Source organism: Poecile atricapillus, chromosome 1 (genome assembly GCF_030490865.1).
Source record: "Poecile atricapillus isolate bPoeAtr1 chromosome 1, bPoeAtr1.hap1, whole genome shotgun sequence".
Classification (NCBI taxonomy): Eukaryota; Metazoa; Chordata; class Aves; order Passeriformes; family Paridae; genus Poecile; species Poecile atricapillus.
In genome coordinates, this window is record NC_081249.1 from 178729059 (window position 1) to 178753458 (window position 24400).

The 24400-nt window shown below is 44.2% G+C and overlaps 1 protein-coding gene across 2 annotated transcripts in view; it reads left to right on the top strand.

Annotated features, from left to right (window-relative positions):
* Positions 1-926: 926 nt before the first annotated feature.
* The window catches only part of DDHD1 (DDHD domain containing 1), a 62712-nt gene continuing 39238 nt past the window's right edge, over positions 927-24400 (top strand). The window contains exons 1-3 of one of the 2 annotated variants that reach the window (XM_058829229.1): positions 927-1725; positions 16089-16262; positions 20742-20843. In XM_058829229.1, the coding sequence (XP_058685212.1) occupies positions 1032-1725; positions 16089-16262; positions 20742-20843 (970 nt within the window). In that variant the 5' untranslated portion in view covers positions 927-1031. The remainder of the gene's footprint in view (positions 1726-16088; positions 16263-20741; positions 20844-24400) is intronic. The other variant, XM_058829230.1, reaches the window with a different exon arrangement.

The window sequence follows — 24400 nt, forward strand, 5'->3', positions numbered from 1 at the left end:
CCAGTCCCCAGCAGCGTGTCAGGGTGTGTCACCCACACGGGGTTCAGGCCATCACCACGGCCATGGGGCAGCAGGGTGGGATTTAGGGGTGTCACACACACAGGGTGTCCTTTGGGGTCATTCATGGAGCCCAGGGCTGTGCCTGAGGGTGTCACACACACCTGGGGGCTGCTCACCCTCACTGGGGGTGTCACACACACACAGGACACAGGCTGTGCCAGAGGTGTCACACACAGATTTACACGCTGTGTCTGAGTGTGTCACACAGTTTTACACTGAGTGTGACAGTTTTACACTGAGCACTCACACTCAGTGGAGTGTCACATTCCGTGTCCCACACTCCCAGTGTCACCTGCTGTCTGTGTCACACGCTATATCACACTCAGTGTCACAAGCTACATCACAGTGCCTGCCACACACTATGTGACACACTCGGTGTTACACTCAGTGCCACACTCAGTGTCCCATGCTCTCAGTGTCACACAGTGTCCCATGCTCCCAGTACCACAGTGTCCCACACTTAGTGCCACACTCAGTGTCACACTTAGTGTCCCACACTCCCAGTGTCACAGTGTCACACATTTAGTGCCACACTCAGTGCCACACTCAGTGTCCCACACTCTCAGTGTCACACACTCAGTGTCCCATGCTCTCAGTGCCCCACACAGTGTCACACACTCACTGTCAGTGTCACACTCAATGTCCCCCGCTCCCAGTGTCCCACACTCAGTGTCGCTCTCAGTGTCCCCCGCTCTCAGTGTCCCACACTCAGTGCCCCCGCTCTCAGTGCCCTCCGCTCTCAGTGTCCTGCCGTGTGTCCGTGTCCCCGTGTCCCCGTGCGGGTCCCGCCCCGCCGCTCCGCCCCCGCCCGTGTCGCGCCGCGCGTGACGAAGCGGCGCCGCCCCCGCCCGCTCGGAGCCGGCGGCGGCTGCGGCAGCGCGGCCGGGCCGGGGCGGCGGAGCGGAGCGGAGCGGGGCGGGCTCGGGGCGGGGCGAGGCCAGGCGGCCCCGCCGGGCAGGGAGCGCTGCGGCATGGATTACCCCGAGCCCGGCACGCCGCAGGGCGCTCGGCACCTGCCCGGCCAAGCCGGCGGCTACGGCAGCGGCGGCTACGAGCGGCCGAGCCGCGGCGAGGAGGAGGAAGCGGCGGAGGAGGAGGAGGAGGAGGCGGCTGCCCGCGCCCGCCCGCCCCGCCGCCCTCAGCCGCCGCCGCTCCGCGCCGCGCTCTCCACCTCCTCCTCCTCCGAGGGCGACCCCGAGCCGGCGGCGCCGCCGCGGGAGCGCAGCCTCAGCGACGAGGCCGCCGCCGGCGACTTCGACTCGGCCGAGTCCGGCGCGTCCCTGCGCTACTCGACGGGCACGGGCGGCGAGGGCAGCGAGGGCGAGGGAGCGGGGCTGGGCAGCAGCGACAGCGGCGGCAGCGGCTTCTCGCTGGCGGCCACCGCGCTGCCCGAGAGGCGGCGGCCGGGCGGCGGCCGGCCCCGCTATGAGGTGGTGCGGGAGCTGGGCGCCGAGGAGGTGCGCTGGTTCTACCGCGAGGACCGCAAGACCTGGAAGCCCTTCATCGGCTACGACTCGCTGCGCATCGAGCTGGCGTTCCGCGCCCTGGGCGGCAGCGGCGGCGGCGGCGCGGGGGAGCCGGCGGCCGTGGAGCCGGTGTGCGTGAGGAGCGGGCTCTACGAGGTGGATGTGGCCAGCGCCGAGAGCTACCCCGTCTATTGGAACCGTGAGTGCCGCCGTGCCGGCCGGGGGGAGGCCGGGGTGCCCCGGGGTCCGGGAAGGGATGTTGGGCATCGTCCCCCGTGCGCACGGAGCCACCGCGGGGTGACCCCACCGCGGGGACACCGCGGGGACACCGGGTGGCCCTTCTGCCCCGGCACACGGAGCGGGCCGCGCTCGCTGCCGGTGTGTGTTCCTGTCTAAGGGATATAGGAGAAATTATCCAGGGAAAGAGGAGCCGCTGGTCCATCTCCAGCACGTACCTGAGCGAGGAGGGACTGGGAATTCCTCTTCCGAGGCGCTGGGCATCGCACCCTGCCAGGGACACTTGTAAGGGAAAAGACTTGGGCATCCCTGAGGGAGGGGAGTCTGGCTGAGGATGAGCCGTGCCCCCCACTCAGGGTGTACTGAGCACATCAGACACTTCCAGCTGCAAAGGGAATTCAACATCTTTCCCCTTCTCACCTCCCCGTGCACACAAACCTGAAGGAGATGATCTGGGGCATGCACCTGGCACCAGAGACTTGGAAAAGGGAGGTCTGGGCATCTGCTTGTTTCTTGGCATGTGTGGAAGAAAGTGGGAGGGAAGGTGGCTGAGAACATTCTTATGCTCTGCTTTTCCGAAGCAGAGGGTGAGTGAGGGTGGATATTTGCCTTCAGCACTCTCCCAATTCCCTCCCTGCATACCTTTCCTTCAGAAGGAGCAGAGTAGAAAACATCAGTTGTTTGTCCACACCCTCCTCCCGACAGACCTGTCCTTGATCCCTCATCTTCAGTGAGGAATGATGGAAGAGAGGGCTGTCCCTGGCTTCCCCTTTGTGACCCTTGTCCTCTCCACCAGGGAAATTATGATCTTGTGCTTTATATTTTTCTCATCATCTGCCCAATGGGAGGAGGCACGAAGTGGAATTTCTCCTTTCTCTTGGAGGAATTGCAACAGGCATCTCATACATACATAATCCTTAATTCCTACCCTTCCAATAGAGCGAAATTTGTTTCATCCCCTCAACTTCAAAGTGAGGTGGGAATACACGCCCTCTGCCACCCTTCCCCTTGCATTTGTGTGTCCTTTTCTGGAGGACAGGAGACCTTGTGGAGCAGAAGTGAAAGGGGCAGAGATCCCAGCTCCCTGCACTTCTCCTCTGGTGGGAAGGGCTCAAGGGTCTTGGTGGACAAGTGAACCCCTGCTTTCCTGAGCCTGCCAAGCTGTGCCACTGCTCCCCTGCTGTTGCTGAGGGTTTGCTTTCCAGCTGCATTCCCTCAAGGACAAGGGAGATGTGGAGTAGAGTGAGCTGCAGAGGAGCTGAGCACATCCTGGCATGGGCTTGGCAGAGGGGCAGGCAGGTTTCTCTCATCTTGAGACTCGGGTGGGAGTCTCAGGGGAACAGCAGAGCTGTTTCAGAGATGAAAACCAGGGCTTTCTGTTGTTTTCCCTCTATTTATCATCCTCTTTAAAGGATAAATGTCCATAAATGACAATACTGTGTGGTACAGTTCGCTTGTGTGCCAGTTTGTCTTTCAAATCATCACCCTGGCAGACAGACACTGAGCTCCAGGAGCGAGCAGAGCTCTCAGTCCACACAAGCTCTGAGCTAGAGGAGCCTGGGCACAGCTTCTTGAGCAGAAACTGGAGCTGCTTCTCCCCTTCAGCACCCTGAAGCCCCTTGCTGCTGGCACTGGGTGCACCTGCCACACCATTCCTGGGAAGAGAAGATGCAGGACATCCAGGGGAGGAGGAAACTGCTGCCATCCCTGGAACTGTGCCATAGGGAGAGAAGGGAAAGAGCCAGCAGAGCTGTCAGGTGAGGCAGGATTGCTCCTGGTAATGGGAGCAAGAGACTGTGCTCGTCAGCAGCTTAAAGGTTTAATTTCTTGACACTGTGCCTTGTCCATTTTGAAAGCTGATTCAGTCTCATTAAGCTCGAGGAGCAGATGTTTCAGATGACAGCACAGGCTGGGCAGAGACGATTTCTGGTGCTGAAGGAGAGATTCCCAGAGGTTAGCAGCAGAAGCAGAGGAGAAATAAACTCCTGGGCCTGAGCAGACTAATGACGGGGATGATTTCTAGTCCTCAGAAAGCTGATTAAGGGGAATGCTCAAGTCTTTTCTTATTAGCAGGTCCAGTCCTTTGCAAGGCTCAGATCAACTTTTGGTCTTTCAAGAGTCTTCTGGTGCCTTCTGGTTTAACTTCCTTTGCTTAACTTCATTTGCTGGCCTCTATTTCCTGAGTGCCTTTCTCCCATTCTTCCTGACTGCTGCATCCAGATCTGAGAAAACAGCAAGCTCAAATCCCAAGATTCAGTCTGATCTGTGCCTTTGAAGGCCTTGGTGGAGCCATAATTCCCATATTATTCCCATTTGGTAGCGTGTGTGTAATTCTGGATCCAAAGGGTTGGGGGATCCAGGGCTGCTGCCCTGACATGGAATTGTCAAACCAGCTCTGAGTAAGGCAGGAGAATCCTGCTCTCTGACCACACAGGCATGAGGTAGGATGAGTACAACTGACTTAAAAATGTGCTGAGGTGCCTGTTGAAGAGTACAGAAACTGCTGGCTGGTTTTGCTGATTCATGGTTCAGCTCAGAGCAAAGGTCAAAAGCTTTTCTCTTTGTTATTTTGCCCTTTTTCCTGTGTGTGCTGGGCTCCAGGGGAGGCTGCTATCACCACGCTGAGCATTTGGTTCCTCAGCTGACAATTCCTGGGGCATCAAAATGCCAGGGAAATGTTGGTTAAAGCTTGGCATGTGCTGAAATATTTTAATTCTTTTATATCTGCATTTTAAGCTCGCTACAGGATTTGTCAGTAACATCAGGAATATCAGCCTGAGTTACAATTTGAGCAGATTAATTACTGAGAATTTTATCCTTACCTTGTGACCTGTGGGATTTATTTAATTAGTGCTGTAGAATCAGCAAAAAATGGTGCAAGAGGATGAAAATCATTAGTGTAGGCTTTCAGATATCAGTGATTTGGAGCAGGGCTGCTTCTTGTTTTCTGTGGTGATGACAAGTGTGATATTTTATACAGGGGTCTTCTGTTTAAATGTGAAATTATCCAGCCCTTTATAGCCCTCCTGGTCAAAGAAAGCTGCTTTACAACCATTTTGCTGTGGAGTTTTCAAAATCCTGTGTGAGTCTGTAAAATCCATGGCCTGTGAACTTTTGAGTGACTCTCTCCTGTTTTCTGGTTTGTGGATTTGTCCCATGCTACCATTGTCCTGTCAGGTATTTGCTTTTCCCAGCCTTTTTTTTCGTGGGTACTTTGTCAAGTTGACTATTTATTCAAATTATTCTACTCCCAGACACAGCTTTGGTAAGGTTGGGGGTTTTTTTGTTTGTTTTTTTAATGTATATTATTTTTCTACCTAACACTTGCTGAAATCTATTAAGTAAAAAGCCTATTTCTGTATTTAAAAAAAATAAATTGTTCACTAGAACCATCCCTGAGTGAAGATGTACTGATATAACAGGTATTTTACTGACATTAATCTAGCAATACCTGTGAATAGAGAGTGGACCACTGGGTCTTAATTTTAAGATCTCTCGGCTCAGGCGGGGATTGGGCTGCTTTAAAAAACCATTTTAGCTGCCTTCTTGATCGAGACGAAAATTCAGGGTATGGAATCAAGAGTTTATAATTGTTAAATTATAATTCATTCAAATAATTCATTTGGTTAAATCTGGTTTTAGCAGTGCTTTTAGTCATTTTACAGCACACTTAGAACGTTGGTTTTGGTATGTCAGAGAGTCTTTGAACTTGGTTGATAAAAATTTCCTTTATATGAAGGACCTTTTGATTAAAGGCTGAATTCCTGAATGTTATTTTATGGCTTTTTTTATCTCCAGATGTGTAATTCTTTTACAAAGAAAACACTTGGCTGTTTATTTTGTAAAGGTGAAACCTTGCTTTCACTACTCCAAATCTTTCTAGGTTCTCCTTTTTTGTGTCTGTTTTTACTGTACCATCCTTACAAAAACATCTTGTAGCTTCATTTTTGGCCAATTCCTTCCTGACCAAAAGGCCTGGAAGTGTTCCAGGCCAGGCTGGATGGGGCTTGGAGCAATCTGGGGTGGTGGGAGATGTCTCTGCCCGTGGCAGGGGATGGAATGAGAGGAGCTTTAAGGTTCTTTCCAACCCAAACCACTCTGGGATTCTGTCACCTAGCACACCTGGATGAAATAACTTAGATTTGCAGCGTTCCATGTATTAAATCACATTTATTTGTATGTCCATGGATTTTTTTTGTGGTCTCTCAGTAGAGAGAGACCTTGGGACTTTTGGGATGTTTTCATTAGGCCAGAGTTGAGGTGGCACCACTTGGGATGTTTCTCTGAGGGCAAATTTCTTCCCTGCCCTCAGCTTTTATGTTTTATTTAAGCAAAACGAATCTGTTTCTCCTTTAAATGGGACCAAAATACTTTTCCAGTGGATGGTTCAGCTACAGCAGAGTAGCTAAGGATGGACATGGCTTAGAAAGTTGTGTTCATCCTTTAATGTGGTCCAGCACTTTTCCTGCTGGATTTGGTCCACAAGGACGAAGGCAGAGGTGTGGGGAATATTTGGATTACAAGTTGTGTTTTCTGCTGTAACTCTGGCAGGAGGAAATGTTTGTGGGATGGGGAGGATCAGGAGTTGTGCTCTGACTTCATTCAGGCTTGAACATGGGTTGAGATCAAAGGAATAGGAGGGGATTTATTTGGAGTTGGATTAAAGACCGATGTCAGGTGAATTTTCGTGTGATACTCTTTTAGGGAAAAACAAGAGTGAAAGCAAAGACCTTGCCCAGAGCTTGTGGAGGAGCACAAGGATGTGTAAGAGCTGACACTGTGCCAGTTAGTGAGCAGAGGGCCTGGATGGAGAAAAACAAAATCTGCAAAAGAGCAGGAAATTAAAAGAATTGTGAGCAACTGTCTGAGATAGCTGTGAGGTGGAGAACAGGGAGGGGGCAGGAGTGGTTTGAGTGTTGGCCAGAGGAAAGGTCACTGGTGGGATGTGATGTGCTGCAAGGGGCTGCAGCCACTCTGGGGTGAAACTGGAGATGAGAAACTCCCCAGATAATAAATATTGTAGATATCAGAATTACTGAATGGAGGGGCAAGTGGGATCCCAGGCAGTGAAATTTACAGTGAAAGGAACTAAAACTGTTGCCAAGAGAAGCTGTGGCTGCCCCTGGATCCCTGGAAGTGTCCAAGGCCAGGCTGGATGGGGTTTGGAGCAGCCTGGGACCCTGGAAGGTGTCCCTGACATGGCAGGGGTGGGACTGGGTGGGCTCCAAGGTCCCTCCCAAACAAAACCATTCTGGGTTTCTGTGAGGATCATCTTGGTTTTCTGGTGGGGGAAACCAAACCCTTCAGGGTTAGAAAAAGTGGAAGGAAAATTGAAACACGAGGATGAAGGGGTAGGGAATTGTGGAGTTGGCCTGGAGTAGGTGGAAGAAGGAAGTTCAGGAGGAGAGCACAGAGAAATAATCCCTGTGGTGGAAAAGGGAGCAGACAAAGCCATCCAAGGGCACAATAACCTTTGCTGTCACCTTGTTCATCAGTGGCAGGTCTGAGGTGTGCACTGAGACAACCTTGCTCTTTATTTTGGAAGATGTTCCAGGAACCTGTTGTTCCCTGTGTTGGTGTGTGCTGGAGGAGCTGGGGAGCACAGCAGGGTGTTCAGGAGTCTGAGGTGTTCTGGGGGTGAGGATTGTGCAAAAGCCCCATGGCTGTGGGGATGGGCTGGGAGCGTTTTTGGGAGGTGCTCTGGTGTTGGTCATGTGGCACAGGAGTTGTTCTTTTGTGGTTTTAAAAAAATGCAGGTCTCCCTGAGGAGGGGAAAGAGCTGATAAAGGACAAACTCAGTGGTTCCAGCAGCAAATGCCAGTGGTGGAAGTGCTTCAGAGCACTAGGATTGAACTGTTTTAGTGGATAGGAATTCTATGAAAATACAATTTTAAGTTTAAAACTTCATGTTTCGACAGTCCAAGGGGTTTTTTTGAGGCGTGCTTCCTGCTTGGCATGGCCTGTAAAGTGAACTTTAGGATTTTGGCTTGGATCACTAGGATCAGGTCTGTGGAAAGAGCAATTAAACTGTTTCCTTAAACCAAGAAAATCCTTCCTGAAAAGCTTATGTGCTGGAGGCAGGCTGGGAGAGCTGGGAATGTTCACCTGGAGAAGATCCAGGGAGAGCTCAGAGCTCCTGAAGGGGCTCCAGGAGAGCTGGAGAGGGGACAAGGGATGGAGGGACAGGACACAGGGAATGGCTCCCAGTGCCAGAGGGCAGGGATGGATGGGAGATTGGGAAGGATTGTTCCCTGTGAGGATGAGGATGCCCCCAGAGAAGCTGTGGCTGCCCCTGGATCCCTGGAAGTGTCCAAGGCCAGGTTGTACAGAGCTTGGAGCAGCCTGGGATAGTGGAAGGTGTCCCTACCATGGAAGGGGGTGGAACAAAATTATCTTGAATTTCCCTCCCAAACCAATTTGTGATTCTGTGTTTTGGGATGATTTACAGCCTCAATGACTTGGAGCACATTTATGACTTTTTGTGGGGTTCTTTCTGTGTTTGTACTGGAAGTAGCCCCAAGGAGCAGCCTTTCATTCCTGACTGCTCGATTCAGAGTGTAAATGGATTAAAAACAGTTCAGGGGAAAACAGTTTTAGGCTGCTGCTGGCATACTTCAGGCAGTCGTGGTAAATCAGAGGCAATTCCATGTTTGCAGCAGAGGAAAACATCTTTTCCTGCCTCTGGGATCCAGCATTGGAGCAAACTGAGGCTCACAGGTTTAGCTGCTCTGGAAAGAAAATCCCACCTCTGCCAGTCAGATTGCTGTGAGCTCTCTGTGAAACTCAAATGTAACCTGGAATTTACCAATTGCTTCAACAAAACAACTGAGAATTACTGGATGAACCAAAAAAATGATGATTTTTACTCCTCAGTGAATGAAATCTCTTTTCAGCTCAGTCACAGGTTCCAAGTTTGCATCCCTCTGAAGTTTTCTGGGGCTGAGGCTTCACCCTTGAACTTCTCTGCAGGACTTGTTCCTTTTGGAGGAGCAGGACAGGTCACAGGTGTTGGTGGTTGGACAAAGGGAGGTCACCAGGCTGGCATGAAACAAGTGGCTCCATTTATTTAAAAGTCAGTCACCTGCTGTGTTCTGAAATAAGGTGAAGGAGAGCTAGAAAGGTGAGCAGTGTTAAGCTTTTTTTCAAAAAAAGAAAATAGTTGAAGTGTGTTGTGTCAGGTAGCAAATGTGAAATAATGCAGTTTTAGTTTGGGGCTATTTTATTACACCACCACCATCCTCACAGACAAGAATTTCTTCCACATATCTAAAGTAAATTCCAGTTCTTTCACTTTGAACTCTTATCTCCTTGTCCTATCACTGAAGTTTCTGATTAAATATATCCAAAACATGATCTTAGGCTTGATATAACAGCAATGGATAACAATTTTTTTTTAAATTCACCAACAGCACCCTTGATCTTATTCTGGAATATATTTTTATATATTTATTTATTCATATTTCTATAGATAGGCACTGCCAGAGGTTGCCCAGAAAAGTGTGGGTGGCCCATCCCTGCAAGTGTCCTGGAACAGGTCCTTGGTAAATGTATGAGCACTTCATTATTTAAGTAACTTTCAGTTTTAGATGTCACATTTGTAGCCTCAAAGTTACCTCCAGCTTGTGCAGATATTATTCTCACATGCTGCAAAATGTTTGCCACTGTAGTAGGAAGGAAATCAAATTTAAGGAAATGTTACAACACCGAAAATGAAGAATCTGGAATGACTGCACTGAAAAGGATCTCGACCTGGTAGTGTTTATAAACCTGTGTTTCTTGCTTAACTCCTTGGCTTTGGGCTTGGAGAGCTGGGAATTGTCAATTTGAGCAAAACACCAGCTTTAATTTAAATTTCTGAACCTCTGAATATTCTATTAACCTCTTAGATCTCATTTGTGGGTAAATCATCATAAGTGTCTTGGGAGTGATGGGCCAGGCAGAGTGCCTGGGCTTGGCCAGCAGTTGAGTTCTTATCTCTGATTTATCTTAGTTTTGTGGTCCTGAATTAAGGCAGGTGAAAAAGGGTTCTTTGAGCTGTGCAAAATTGAAATTTAAGGCTATGCCCTGTCCAGCAATGTGGTGGCAGGAACTCAGTGATGGAATTGATGTGTTAAAAGGGAAATTAAGGCAAATTCTGCTCAGTTAATACTTTGTTTTAATACTTATTTAATTAATAATAATTAAAAATATTAAATTAATATTAATACTGTTTTAACACTCAGTTAATACTTTGGTTTTGTGATGGATTAGCCTGTTCTTTATTCTAATTTATATTAGATATGAACACAGAGTTTTAAAGATCATCATGAGGAAGAATAGCTGGGTTATCCACATACACTACATACACATGCAGTTTATATGTTGCATATGGTTTTTATTTCAACATAATTCTCATTATTCAGAGGATTTTGGTGATTATCATAATGCAAATCACTCATGTTCTTATCACACCATTAATTACAGCACTCGTATTCTTTTATTCTTTGGATTTTCAGGGGGAAAAAAAAACCCCATTTGTGCAAAAATAAATGAATCCTTTGTTGCAGAGTAAATCTCTTAAAGTGATTTCCTCTAAAAGTGGTAAAATACGTGTGACTAATTAAAATTAAGTGGTTTTCATCTACTTTTAATCTCCACCATTCAGATTAATGTAGAAATTCTTTTATAAATAAACCATGGGAGTGTATAACCAGTAAAATATGTTGATATCTTTCAGTCTGAAGCACTGCCAGCTGCAGATTATATGGTGCAAGACTTAAGGCAGTAAAGAAATCAAGGCAAATCCTTTCCTAGGGATTGAGATTGCAGGGATAAGGATAAATAACGCTTCATGTTATAGATTTGGAATTCTGTATTGACAAAATAAAATTAATTACAACATGATGTAATTCCAGTGTCTTTAACTCTTCCATAAAACAAAAGTAATTGAAAGAATGTAGTTTAAGCTTTCTGAAATATCTGAGTTTACAAGACATGAATGAATTTATTGAAGGGGGATAAGTGAGTGCTAAAAAATTGGTGGAATTGAGTGCTGAAATGGCAATTCTGGTTCATCACTTTTTAATGCTCTTTACTGAAACAAGTTTGCATTAAATCTTCTGGGTTAAACTTGGGAGTTTTTCAGTGGCAGCCCCTGTGCAGGATGAAGCAGAGGAAATGTGGTGAGGAGCCTCTTTCCCAGTCACAGATTTCATTGCAAAATCTCTTGTGTGAAATTATTTCCCCGTCCAGAGTTCCATGGAATTACCACTGATGCACTTCCCTGTCTTCATTAACTGAAGTGTCACTTGCTTTCGGAGCTGGGGACCTTTGGAATTTGGTTGCCATAGAATTGGAGGTTCTCAGAGAGTCATGGAATGGTTTGGGTTGGAGGGACCTTAAATCCCATCCCATTCCACCCCTGCCATGGCAGGGACACCTTCCACCATCCCAGGCTGCTCCAAACCCTGTCCAACCTGGTCTTGGACACTTCCAGGGATCCAGGGGCAGCCACAATTCATCCTCCCAGCCAGGAATTCCCAATTCCCAATCTCCCATCCATCCCTGCCCTCTGGCACTGGGAGCCATTCCCTGTGTCCTGTCCCTCCATCCCTTGTCCCCTCTCCAGCTCTCCTGGAGCCCCTTCAGGAGCTCTGAGGTGTCCCTGGATCCTTCCCTTCTCCAGGTGAACATTCCCAGCTCTCCCAGCCTGGCTTCACAGGAAATGTTGGGTTTTTTTGTGTGATCAAAGATTTGATTATCTCACTTCTGCAGCGTTCATTTTTCTGTTTTTCAGTTTTCAAACCGTGCTGCTGATGGCAGGAAATGTCATTTTCTGGCTTCCTCTTCCTCCCAGGTGGTTTTCTCTTGAGGTTTCCCTGGAGCTCAGTGTTCAAACCTGCCCCCCAGCTTGTGATGGGAAACAAAAGCAGTTTGTGGTTCAGAGCATCCAACTGTTTAAAGGAGGGAATGGAGAGGGGAAAAAAAAAGCAACTTCTTGGTCCCCCAAAATCCCACAGAGCTGGAAAACAGAATTGCCTCAGGTTTTTCAAACCTCCATAATTGTCTTTGGATCTGAAAATAATTTATATTTGCATATGAGCACCCTTTCCAAAGCCAGATATATTAATTTATTCCTAAACTCAACTGTTCCTCAGAGATTTTATGTTAAAATTTTTCTTATTTCAAATAGCTTTTCCTGGCTGAGCCTTTCTGGGAAGGGCTCAAGTTATGTTTGAGAGCTGCTCTTGTAAGGAACCACTCTGGGAAAGTCTCTCTCAGGCAAAGAAAAAAAAAAAAAAGTTTACTTTATTACTTGATAGTTAGAATTTTAGCAATCTGTAGGTGGAAATTCCCATGTGAAAAACTTGCAGCCCTTCAAAACTGAAAAAGAGGTGTCTTGTGTTCATTCAGTTTGGAGTACAAAATAGTATTCATATGATTATTATTTGAAAAAACTTCTCTGTGCCTGTGGATTCAGTGAATGGAGCCTCATCAGGCTGCTTAGGCAAGAATTAAGGAATTGCTCCCAGATTTTTCCCAGTGAGGATTAACATCTGACATCACCCTGTCAGTGCTGCAGCCACAAAGGGAGTCTTTATCTCCCCTCACTTCTCATTTCTTCCTGCAGACACAGCTTTGTTTGGCAGGACAGCCTGGCTGCATCTGTGAGCATTGGATGGGCTGAAAAATGGGGGTTTCTGACAGGTGTAAAATGTCTGGGAATACAGCAAAATTTGGGGAAAGAAGCTGCTGTGTGTGGTGATGCTGCTGTGCTTAACTCTCAGTTTGTGGAAACTGAATACTCACCTTTCACCCTCCATTGATGGGATGTAGACTCCAAAGTTAGTCTGAATTTTCATGAAATATTGAATTTTCTGGAAATTTAAATATGAAAAAAAATATATAATTTATTATAATCTATTACAATAAAAATAAATATACAATGTATAAATATAGGAATATATTTTTATACAATATATAGTATAATAATATATTAACATATGTTTAATATATATTCTTTATATATTATATAATTATATATTTTAACATTATATATCAATGTATATCATATAAAATATTATATAAATATACAATATAAATATTAATTTTATATAATATATAAATTATATCTATTATATTAAAGTTACGCATTATTATATATTATATAATATTAATTATATAATATTATATAAAATTATATTATATATATAATAGTATTATATATAATAGTATTATATATAGTATAATATATTATATATTTTATAATATATTACATTATATATAATATAAATTATATTATATATAATGTTATATACAATTATATTATTTATTATATATCATTATATAATAGCATTATATTAATATTATATATAGTATTCTATAATATATTATAGTATATATTATATATTATATAGAATATTATATAATAGTAATATATAATATATAGTAATATATTTTATATAGTAATACATTATATATAGTAATATATAATAATATATATAATATATAATAAAATTAATCTATATTGAAATATATATATATAATAATAGAAATTAAATATTGGGGTTTTTTTTCTTTCTTAACTCGCAGCCTCTGTTGGCTTCTGCATTTTGTAGCCACTCAGAACTTTGGTTTTTCTGATATTTTTGAGGATTAATTTCCACTACACAACCACACCCTTAGAACACTCCAGCCTCTTTATTGGAGCTGATGGCTCATGAGCACCCAGAGCAGCAGGAATTCAGCTCCCAGCAATTTCACCTCCTCTATTTTAGGAGGGCAAAAGCAGCTGAATGGCAGAACTGGGTCTCAAACTACTTTTGTGTTTTGGTCAGGCCACCCCTGCTGGGCTGAGGCTGCAGGGGATGGGAGAGCTTGGGTGAGGAGGGGGAAGCAGCGTGTCCAGTGCCTGGGACAGCAGCTGGGATCTGTGGGAATGTGGGGTCCTGGGAATGTGGGATCTGTGGGAATGTGGGGTCTGTGGGAATGTGGGGTCTGTGGGAATGTGGGGTCTGTGGGAATGTGGGGTCTGTGGGAATGTGGGATCTGTGGGAATGTGGGATCTGTGGGAATGTGGGGTCTGTGGGAATGTGGGATCTGTGGGAATGTGGGATCTGTGGGAATGTGGGATCTGTGGGAATGTGGGATCTGTGGGAAGCTGGGATCTGTGGGAAGCTGGGGTCTGTGGGAATGTGGGATCTGTGGGGAGCTGGGATCTGTGGGAATGTGGGATCTGTGGGAAGCTGGGATCTGTGGGAATGTGGGGTCTGTGGGAATGTGGGGTCTGTGGGAATGTGGGGTCTGTGGGAATGTGGGGTCTGTGGGAATGTGGGATCTGTGGGAATGTGGGATCTGTGGGAAGCTGGGATCTGTGGGAATGTGGGGTCTGTGGGAATGTGGGATCTGTGGGAAGCTGGGATCTGTGGGAATGTGGGATCTGTGGGAATGTGGGATCTGTGGGAATGTGGGATCTGTGGGAATGTGGGATCTGTGGGAATGTGGGGTCTGTGGGAATGTGGGATCTGTGGGAGTGTGGGATCTGTGGGAAGCTGGGATGAGGGAGCTGGAGATGCTCTCCTGGGAAGTTTGTGTCAGGTGTGCACAGAGGGGCTGTTCTGCACTCAGGAGAGCTCAGGGAGAGGCAGGTGAAGGAAGTTCAGTGGGAATTTGGTCTCCTGAATATCTGCTTTATTCCCTGCCGTGAGTTTTCCTGCTGCCCACCTTTCCTTGCCGGTACCAATGTCAAGGTGCCATCACCCACCCGTGTGGCATCCTCCTGCCACAGAGGTCAGAGCTGATTGTCACTGCTGGGGCTGTGGAAATGGTGTTTTCCTGTAAATCTCTTACTGCAAAGCTTTCCAAATTGGCTTTGGAACCTTTGGAGTGTTCCTTGCCCTGTGGGGAGATTATTTCGAGGTGATTTTCCTTTTATTTTTGTGGCTTTTACATTCAGTGGTCTGAGGGATGAAAAACTCAGGGTAGTTCAGAGGTTCTGAGTAAATTCTGTTTGCAATGCTCTGGCACAATCTGATTTCTGGTGTGGAAATGACTTTTGGGCACAGCAAGCACTCGTGGTGTGTTTGTAGTGGAGTTTTTGTGACCTGAACCTCTGCAGGTGCTCACAGAGCCTTGGGACCAGGCTGAAAACCACTGCCTGTGGCTGGCTCACCTCAGCCAGCTCTGGTGACAGATCAGAGATCCCTTCTGTGCTCAGTAACTCTGAAATCTATTGTTTCATCTTTCATTTTAACCTCAATTCCATTTACTGCATGTTTGCATCTATTGTTTCTTTTCCAATTTGTCCTTACCAGCTTTTTTTCCACCCTCCAGGACAGAACAGATCTTGGAGCAGTGAAACCTATTTTTTTTTTTTCCCCCTCATCCCCCTTTTTTTTTTATTTTTTAAGCCTTTTTTTTTTGTGTGTGGTTGAGTTCTTATTTGCTTTGTAGAGCTAAACCTTTGTGGTCAGTGTAACACAGGATATTTGCTTTTGGCCAAGTCAGTCTATACATACATAAATATTATATATACACACACACTCCCAGTGTGCACTGGAGGTCACTGCTCCCACTGCTCTGCTCTCAGCAGACCCAAATTTGTGTTAATTCCATGAAAACTTGGATTTGGGGTGGGGGGGGAGGTCTTTGAGGCTTGTGGAGCACAGGCACACATTGTATTTCTCCTTGATTTTCCAGATGTAGGAGGAGAAATTCAAAACTGAGTTGTCACTGTCCCAGCTTGCTCACAAGGATGGGTGTAAGAGGGGATTTTTTGCTCTCTGTAGTTAATGTGGGCAAAAATTAAGCACAGTTTGATGTAGAATAAGCACCAAGTTATATTTTTTTAAGAGATTTCTCTTTCGCCACGTGCACAACAAATGCTGAGCCCCCACTTCCCTCATTTGGAGAACCAAAACTGAAACTACAACAGCAGCAACCAAAACCAGCCCTCAGAGAAACACTGACTTTAATTAAAAAACAAAAACTTGCATTTTTAATGTTGCCATTTATGCTAATTGATGTGTCATTTGGGTTGTTGGAAATGCCCTGGAAGTGTCCAAGGCCAGGCTGGACAGGGCTTGGATAAACCTGGGACAGTGGAAGGTGTCCCTGCCATGGCAGGGGGTGGCACTGGATGCATTTTAAGCTCCCATCCAACCCAAACCATTCTGGAATTCTGTTTTTCCATCCTCACACACAGCTGGAAAATCTGGCCTTGCTAAGTTTGCAGATTCCACTTACATTTCCTGCTCTAAGTTTGTGATTTGTTGCATAAATAAACCCCAAAAACGAAACCAAACAATTCTTTTTTTGTGGTTTTTTTTTTTGTTTGTTTTATTTTAGAAACAGAAAAGATCCCTGTAATGCGTGGACAGTGGTTTATTGATGGGACTTGGCAACCTCTGGAAGAGGAGGAAAGTAACTTAATAGAACAGGAGCATCTCAACCGCTTCAAAGGCCAGCAGCTGCAGGAGAGCTTTGATATGGAAATATCCAAACCTGTTGATGGGAAGGAGGGTAAGATTGTTTAGATCACTGTAATATATTTTTTTGGACACTTGGGGTCTGCTTTTCCTAAGTAAGAATGTGACCTGTGTTGGTTTTTCATGCTGTAAATTGGGGAACATCAGTTTGTTCTCCCATTTTCCAGTGTGGGGTTTCCTGCTGCAGCACGTTTGGGGAATGCTGTAAAAAGTAAATCATGGAGAAACATCTTGTTCCCATTGTGTTTCACATCTTTTAATTGTGTTTGAAATCTCACTTCAAACTAAAATCTCTTGATGGGACAAGAGGAGTCAGTGTCCAAAGGCAAACTGGCTGATAGTTCTCTGGCCAGCATCCCTAATTCTGCCCTAAAGGGAGTAGGATCATTTTTACAAATCACATTCCATTTTCCATTTTTATTCAGGCTGCATTTATTAGTTTTCAGCTGCAGTAAATCTTGAGCATTCATTCTGTTTGGGAAGTCCTTGCATTTTTACAAGCAGGCTGAGGATGCTCAGGTAGTGCTGCTGAGAATCTTGGTCTGCTGCAGGGAACATTTTTTAAGAACAGATTTCTGAAATCACTGATCTATTATTTCATGTACACAGTTTAATTGATTGCTCAGAGCAGGTGTTGCACAGCAAAAATTCAGTATTTTTTTTTCCTTCCCCCTTTTTTTTAGCTGTCACTTGCTTGAACAATCTACAAACCACAAACTGCAAGTACAGAGGGCCCTCAAGATATTTTAGTAGGGATTTGGTTGTGTTATTCTTTACAAAGAAACTTTATTTTTACAAAGCAGTTAGTGTGGGAATGGCTGGGTTTTGGCCATGACTTCTTATGTGTGAGCTGCAGGACCACAGAAATAAAACCTCGTTAATAAATTGGAAGCACAGCAATACTCAGGGTAATTCTGTAATTACTGTAAGGAAAACCAAAGTGTTTTCAACCATTTGTTGATTTAGGGAGTTTGTTTCATTATTAATTATTTTTTTTTCTCTATTCTGCTTTCAAAGATCTTTTCACCTGGCCAAGGCTGCAGAACAATCTTCTGCTTCAACAGCTCTGTCAGAAAGGTGCATGAAGTGGTGTGACCTGAGCCACAGCACTGTGCCTGTACAAACATCCTTCTGCAAGGCACTTCTACCTGCATTTCTGATTTATTGTCCCAGAGGCACAAAGCTCAGGGTTGTTAGTGGCAGTGGATTTATGGGTTTTACATGGAAAGCAAATTTTTCTAGTTCCTGAGTGCTCCCAGACTTTGGTAGTTTAATTTTTGAAGGAAGGAAGGATGGATACATGGATGGATGGCTACAAGTGGTACTTGGATTTTCCTGATAGAGTAAATAAGAGAGATCAGGGTTGGGTTTTTTTCCAGATAAAGTCTGGACTATGGAACAGAAATTTCCAGATTTGATGTTGGATGGACTGGGGAGAGTGATGAGAAAGATGTGACCGCTGATATTTATAAAAACATAAAAGATCAGAAAAAAACTCCAAATTCAGGCACCAGTGCCTTTTCTAAAACCAAAGTTAAAAAAGAAAATAAAAAAAGAAAAAAACCCAAACAAAAACCCAAACAAAAAACCCAAACAAGCAAAAAAATACTACAACAAAGAAATTAAAAAACTCAAACAAAGTCCCCAAGCTGTGTCAGGCATCACTTCAGTGGAATGTATGTCAAGTCACCAGCAGGATTCAACAGGGTTTTTTGGTAGTAATAGGAGAGTTGCAGGACAATTACAGCTGTCAGTGTGTGAAAAGTGGTTTTGTCATTCTGATTTGCCTCTCAGTTCCTCTTGGATCCTCTGGCATCCACAATTCCATCTGCAGTGGTGCTGGGAGAAACTGTGCCACTTGTATTATTGCTGGTGAAGTAAACATGGTTAGCTGAAATTCGGTTTATACATTTCTTAAATGCTCCAATTTGTTGTAATTGCATCCTGTATCAAACAGTTTTTGGTGCCATAAAGATTTACAGGTACCTTTTATTTATGATCAGTGAAAGTTGAGATAAATCTGGAAATATCCATTGGGAGGCAAAGTCACTGTTCCCAGTGCTGTGATAAAGCTTTGTGAGGGATGAAAAACTGGCCACATCCTCTGATTCCTCAGCAAAATTAATATAAGCTGTTGTAAAAGTCCCTTTGTACTCCAGTGATTAAATTTATTAATTCTGCTCCTGGATTGCAGCGTGTTAACAAGGAAATAACCAAGCTTCATCCAGGGCTTTTGGTGGTGATAGGAAGGATAAATGGCCCATTATTAAACTCTTAATCCAAACAATCCTTCCTCTGAAAGTGCAGAATTATTCAGGAAAAAGGTCTCCAACCTGCAGCCTACAAATAATATAATAAATAAAATAAAGCACCAGGAGCTTTAAATGCAGAAGGGAGCAGAAATCACAGATGACAGTGAATGATTCCCCAAGCTCTGTTTTCCATGGGGCAGCAGGGAGATCACTCCTTTGCTGAGCAAGCTCTAGTTGCATTTTGAGTTTCATCCTTGCAGAGTATTTTAATTTCATTTTAATTTCAATTTTAATTTCAAAGTGAGCTTGGTTTATGATGCCTGATGCCAGTGACTCCTCTTGGTGCCTAATCCCCCTTCAGTACTTCAGGTAAATTATTGTTATTAGAATGGCAGGATGCAGAAATGGGGCACTTGGTGACCAAAAGGAGCTTGGCCAGGGGGTGAAGGGAGGGGATTCTTTCCCTCTGCTCTGGTGAGATCCCTCTGGAATTCTGTGTCCAGCTCTGGAGCCAGGCTGGGAGAGCTGGGGGTGCTCACCTGGACAAGAGAAGGCTCCAGGGAGAGCTCAGAGCCCCTTGCAGGGCCTGAAGGGGCTCCAGGAGAGCTGGAGAGGTTCACCTGTGTAGCAGTGAATGAGCTTAAAATTTACAGAATAGCAGAAGATTTAGAAACTGCTTTTTTTAGGCAGACAGTGAGTTCAGGACCTGTCTGAAGTAGCCCATCAAAGGAGCAGCATTATCCAGAGATTTCTGACATATCCAGGCTGCTCTGAGATAAAACAAGACCAGTTCAGTTTCTATCATCCATTGCTCCATCACCTTTTTCAGGTATATTTGTTTAGTGATGATGAAGTGAAGCTGAAAGCTTTATTTATGGGGTAGGAAGGTAGGAACAGATACAGTTCTTTGTATTTGCACAGAGAGAAGCTCAAAACTCAGCTGGAAATCACCCAAGCAACCTGATTCAAACCTGAAATTGGATCTGGCTTTAAAGTTGATCCTGATCTGTGGAGAGGATTGGAACAGATCAACCCAGCAGTCCCTCTGCCAGAAAATATTGTGGTCAAGTCTGTGATTCAATGATAGAAATATAGGGAAAAAAAAAACCCTCCTTTCAGTTAGAATTAATATTTCAGTGCATTGATTTTGAGACAGCAGAACTCTGCTGGGTTTTTTCCTTACAGAATTTCAGCATGTGGTCAAGGCCACAAAACCTCGAAAAATTGCATTTGGAGGAGCTGATTTTTTTTTTTTTTGTCTTAGCTTTCAAACAGTATTTTCTCACTGTATAAAAAATTCATACAGATTTTTGGCTCAGCTGAGTTCACCTTTAAATGGGAAAGCCCTGTTCACAGAATTGGAGAGTTGTGCTGGACAGGAGGGATCTCTGAGGTTGCTCAAATCCAAGCTCAAGGATGTGATGAGAGCTTGGGATGTTTCCTGTGGGATTTTCAGTATCTCCAACAACAGACTCCACAGCCTCTCTGGGCACCCTGGTCAATATTTTACCACCCTCAGCATGAAAAGCAATTTTTATTCTATTTTTCTTGAGCTGCCTGTGTTCATTCTTCCTGAGAGTTGCTTTCCCACAGCCAGTAAAATATTGTAGATTAAATTATTCCGTGGATTCCCGAGTGCTGTAGCTCTGAGCCTGATTTTTCCAACCCCCCAGAGAAGTGATGTGCAGCAATAAATGCATTTAATTTTCACCTGTACTGAGGCAGCTGCTGACAGAGCTGTTGGGATGACTGTGGCAGGTGACACAAGTGTGGAATGTCACTTTACTGGATCAGGGAGTTCTGAGTCCTGCAGGGCAGCAGGAAGAGATTTTGTCTAATCTGACTTTTAACCATCCTCTTACACTCTTTGGGGGGAAAAAAAACCCCAAAAATCCAGAGCTGTGCTTAAAATGGAGGTTTTTAGTGTAAATTTAGGAAGGGTCAGTTTGTTCTACCCTGTACCAAGAGGGGGATGATGCTTTAGGTTGTGGGACTCTGGTCCCTCTTTCTTTAGCTCTGTTGTGATGCCATAACTGGTTATGAAAAGTAAAGAAGCTTAGTTTGGGTCCTGACACTTTCTGCTACAAAATCTGGGTTATTTTGGAGTTGTTTTTTTTTTAATACATACATTTTAGTTCTTTCTAGAAAATGTGACTTCTTTCTTTTTTTTTTTTTTCCTAAAAATGATGATACTAATGAAAAAAAAAAAATGACACCCCTTTTAAAAATTTTACTTTGAAGCTCAGTGTTTTTACTTTTAGTTCTCTACTACCTCCCTCCCTTCTCCCTCCCTTCTTTGTTCAAATGGAGAGGATATAAGGAGAAATCAGATGCTGCATGTCTTAAGCGAAAGCATTCCCAAGGTACAGTAATTGGAGATTTCTTTTTTTTTTTGGTAGTTCTCCTGGCTTAGGAAGCTTTAAATTCTAATTTGCTTCTCTCAGTTAAATGTTAGATTTACATGCTTTAGTTTTTTTTGAGTTGTATCCATGCCATTTCCTTCCAAGGGGAAGGAAAAAGCATCCTAAAACTTAGAGGAAAATTAGAAGCGTTGTGAGTCCTAGAGAAAAGTAGATGCTGATAGTGTCATGCAGTAATTCTTATTAGAATTGTTTGTGACTGATGAAAAGTGTGAACATTTGTTTCTTGCACTCTTTGTGTGTGGTTTGGCTTTTTCAATAAAATAAAAGTGACTTTTTTTTAGGGGTTGCAGCAGGCCTGGTATGAGATGAATTCTGTCAGAGCAGGAACGGAGGGTTCCTGCCAGATAATGTTTTGTTTGCTGCTTTCTTTTGGATAATAATCTTGAATTTTATGTTATAATTCATTTTTGCCTCGGCTTTGGGATGAAATGAGCCCCTGGACATGGGCTGCAAAAGGGGAAGCTGTGTGCAGAAAACAGCCCTGACCTTTGCAGCAGCTGATGTCGTGCAAATTTATTTCAGAAAGTGAAATCTTTCAGATTTCAGATCTTACAGGAGCCATTAATGATTGCAGAAGGCTCCAGAGTTCTTGTCACTGGGCTCTCTCTGCCACCATTAAAGCCAGGAGTGATTAAACTTTCACTGACTGCAGTTATTATGGAGCTAGACTTCTAAAACCTTTAATTTAAAATTTAAAATGTAAATGCACCTGTGTAGGTTTTGAGTTGTTCTTGTCATACTTTGTATTCCTGGAGCTCCTGGGGATGTTGTGAATGCTGAGAATTCATTTTGACATGAATGTTTGCCTTTTGACTTCCTTTAATTTTTTTTTTTTTTTTTAATGTGATTGGGTCCAAATGGAAAATGCCTGAAATCAAAATATTTTGTGGTAAACTTTTTCCTGCCTCTTCTCACACAAGGAACCCAGCTCTGTTAAAGGTGAATTGGTGTAACTCAAGCAATAAGGACTTCTGCCTTTCTATAAATTGAAATTTTGAAATTATGTTATGCATTTCCCCCCCCCCCTCAAATCATGTTCAGTTGTGGTAATGAATTAAAAAAAAAAAGAAATAAATGGGAATGAGGTGGTTGTGTGACAAATAGTGACACTGATGAATTGAGAGGTGGTGAAGTGCAGTGTAAATGTGACAGCAATGTGAGACATTTTTAATTAAGAGCAATGGCCTTTTTAATGGCTCTTTAAAAAAAAAAAAGAAAATAAGTAAAAAATAAATAAGAAAAGGTTCTTAAATCTACAGGTTTGTGTACCAGAACCTTAGAGTCATTTCAGAAGGAACAACAGCAGCCAAATTCTGCTCTCAGCTCTGTGTACCACGTGTCAGGCTTGTGTGGCACCTGCTGCTGGCAAGACAGATTCATTTAAAAATCCTTGGGGGAGAAAAAAAAGAAGGCAGGAGAGGATTTGGGAGAGTCTGTATCCTTCCTCTGCTCTTTATCCTGACTGGAATGACAGTGCCTTTCTCCTTGGAGGCAGGGTCAGCCCTGAGCCCTTCAAAGATGCTTTTCCCTGGATTGATTTTGACTTGAGCACCGTCAAACTCTGGAGGGGAAAGATCCACTCAGTGCTTTGGTGTTGGCAGGTGGATGAAAGCATCAGTTTGAGAAGCAGGGATTTAGTTAGGAAAGGTGTTTAATTGTGAGCAGCTGGCCCCAGGAGGTGTTCAGCTCCTGGAGATGGGAGGATGTTTCCATGTGAACATCCCTGGCGTCTCCACGGGTTCCATGAGCATAACCACAGCGCAGGGTTTCTGCTCCTCAGTTTTTCTCCATCTCTTTGACCCAAGATGAGTCAAAAGCCTGGCTGAGATCAGGTTCTGCAAGGCTTTAGGAAGATCTGTTCTGTGTTTTATGGTTCATTTCTCATATTTCAACTCTTTAGGGGGGTGTTTTCCCTCGGTGTTCATGCATCGTGGTGAAACTGGGGGTTTGTGTGATTTCTTTTTTCATTGATTTCTTCAGCTGAAAGAAATCCTTTCTTGATCCCATCTTCCATCTCCAGCAGGGTTGAGCTTTTCATACACTCACACTGTAGGTGTCTGTCTTGGTATTCCTGAAAAATGTTTCATTTCTAAGTTCTGGCTACAAAAGGACCCAGAATTCAGCCTCATCTCCAAGGACTTGGCCTTCAATCCCAAACTAAAATCCCAGAGTGGTTTGGTTTGGAAAGGACCTTAAATCCCATCTCATTCCACCCCCTCCCATGGGCAGGGACACCTTCTGCTATCCCAAGGTGCTCCAAGCCCTGTCCTTGGACACTTCCAGGGATCCAGGGGCAACCTCAGAGCTTCACCACTCTGAGAAACAAATTTCTTCCCTACATCTAATCCAAATCTCTCTTCCTTTAGTTTAAAACCATTCCCTCTTGTCCCAGCTCTGTCTCCCCATGTAAAAAGTTGTTCCCCCTGTTTTAAAAGCCCCCTCCAAGTTCTGGGGAGCTGCTGTAAAATTTCCCTGGAGCTTTCTCTTCTCCAGAAAAGTCTGCAGGGGTTTTCTGCATCTGGGGAAATGCACCTACACAGAGATGTCTGCAGGAATGCAAAGCAGCAGTGTCAGTCCTTGATATCCCACGCCTGCAAAGCACAGTTTGAATATTTTTTTTCATTTTTTGTTTGATTTTTTTCTTCATATGTTTGTTATTTTTGGGGGTTTTGTTTGGTTTTTTTGGTTTTTGTTTGGGGTTTTTTTTTTTGTTTGTTTTTTAGGATTTTTTTTCAGGCTGCTGTCAAATCCTCCCCAAAGACACATTTCTGTGTTCCCTGTCTCACTATTAACATCCCCTGGGGCTGTCAGCAGCAGAAGCTCCTTTGGGTTGAACTCTCAAGGGTTTTAATAATCTCTTCACTGTCAAATAATCACAGAATTGAATCCCAGAAATGTTTAGGTTGGAAAGGCCCTTAAAGCCCAGCTCATTCCACCCCCTGCCACGAGCAGGGACACCTCTCACTATCCAAGGTATTTCCAAGCCCCATCCCTGAGGCAAAAGGTTTGTGGGCATCACATCCAGGGTATGAGGATGAACAGACATCACAGTTTTTATAGAAATTAAAAAGTGAAGACAAGAATCTTACCGAAGATTTTTGGTAAAAAAAAAAAAGGCAAAAAAAGCTCCAAAGCAAAGCAGGGAATGTGTTGGTCAGCAAAATTTACTGAAAGGATCAAAATGAGATATAAATATGTCAGTTAAAATTGCAAAATTTATTGCCTTATTGGCAAATTGGTAGATTCTCTGGAAAGCATTGCCCATATTCCTCTTCTGGATCCTGCCACTTACCTAAAAAACTCCTGATGTTTTGTGGCTGAAGGAAAACTGAAAAGCAAGTACCAACACATGATTTTATTTTATTTTTTTTTGTTCTGTTTCTGAGTAGAAAGGAAGAGCTCATAGTCCAAGTGCTGTAAGAAATTTATCTGAGCTTGAATGCAATGTGTACATCAATAGCACATCTCCCAGAAGTTACTCTGCAGTCAGGGGACAG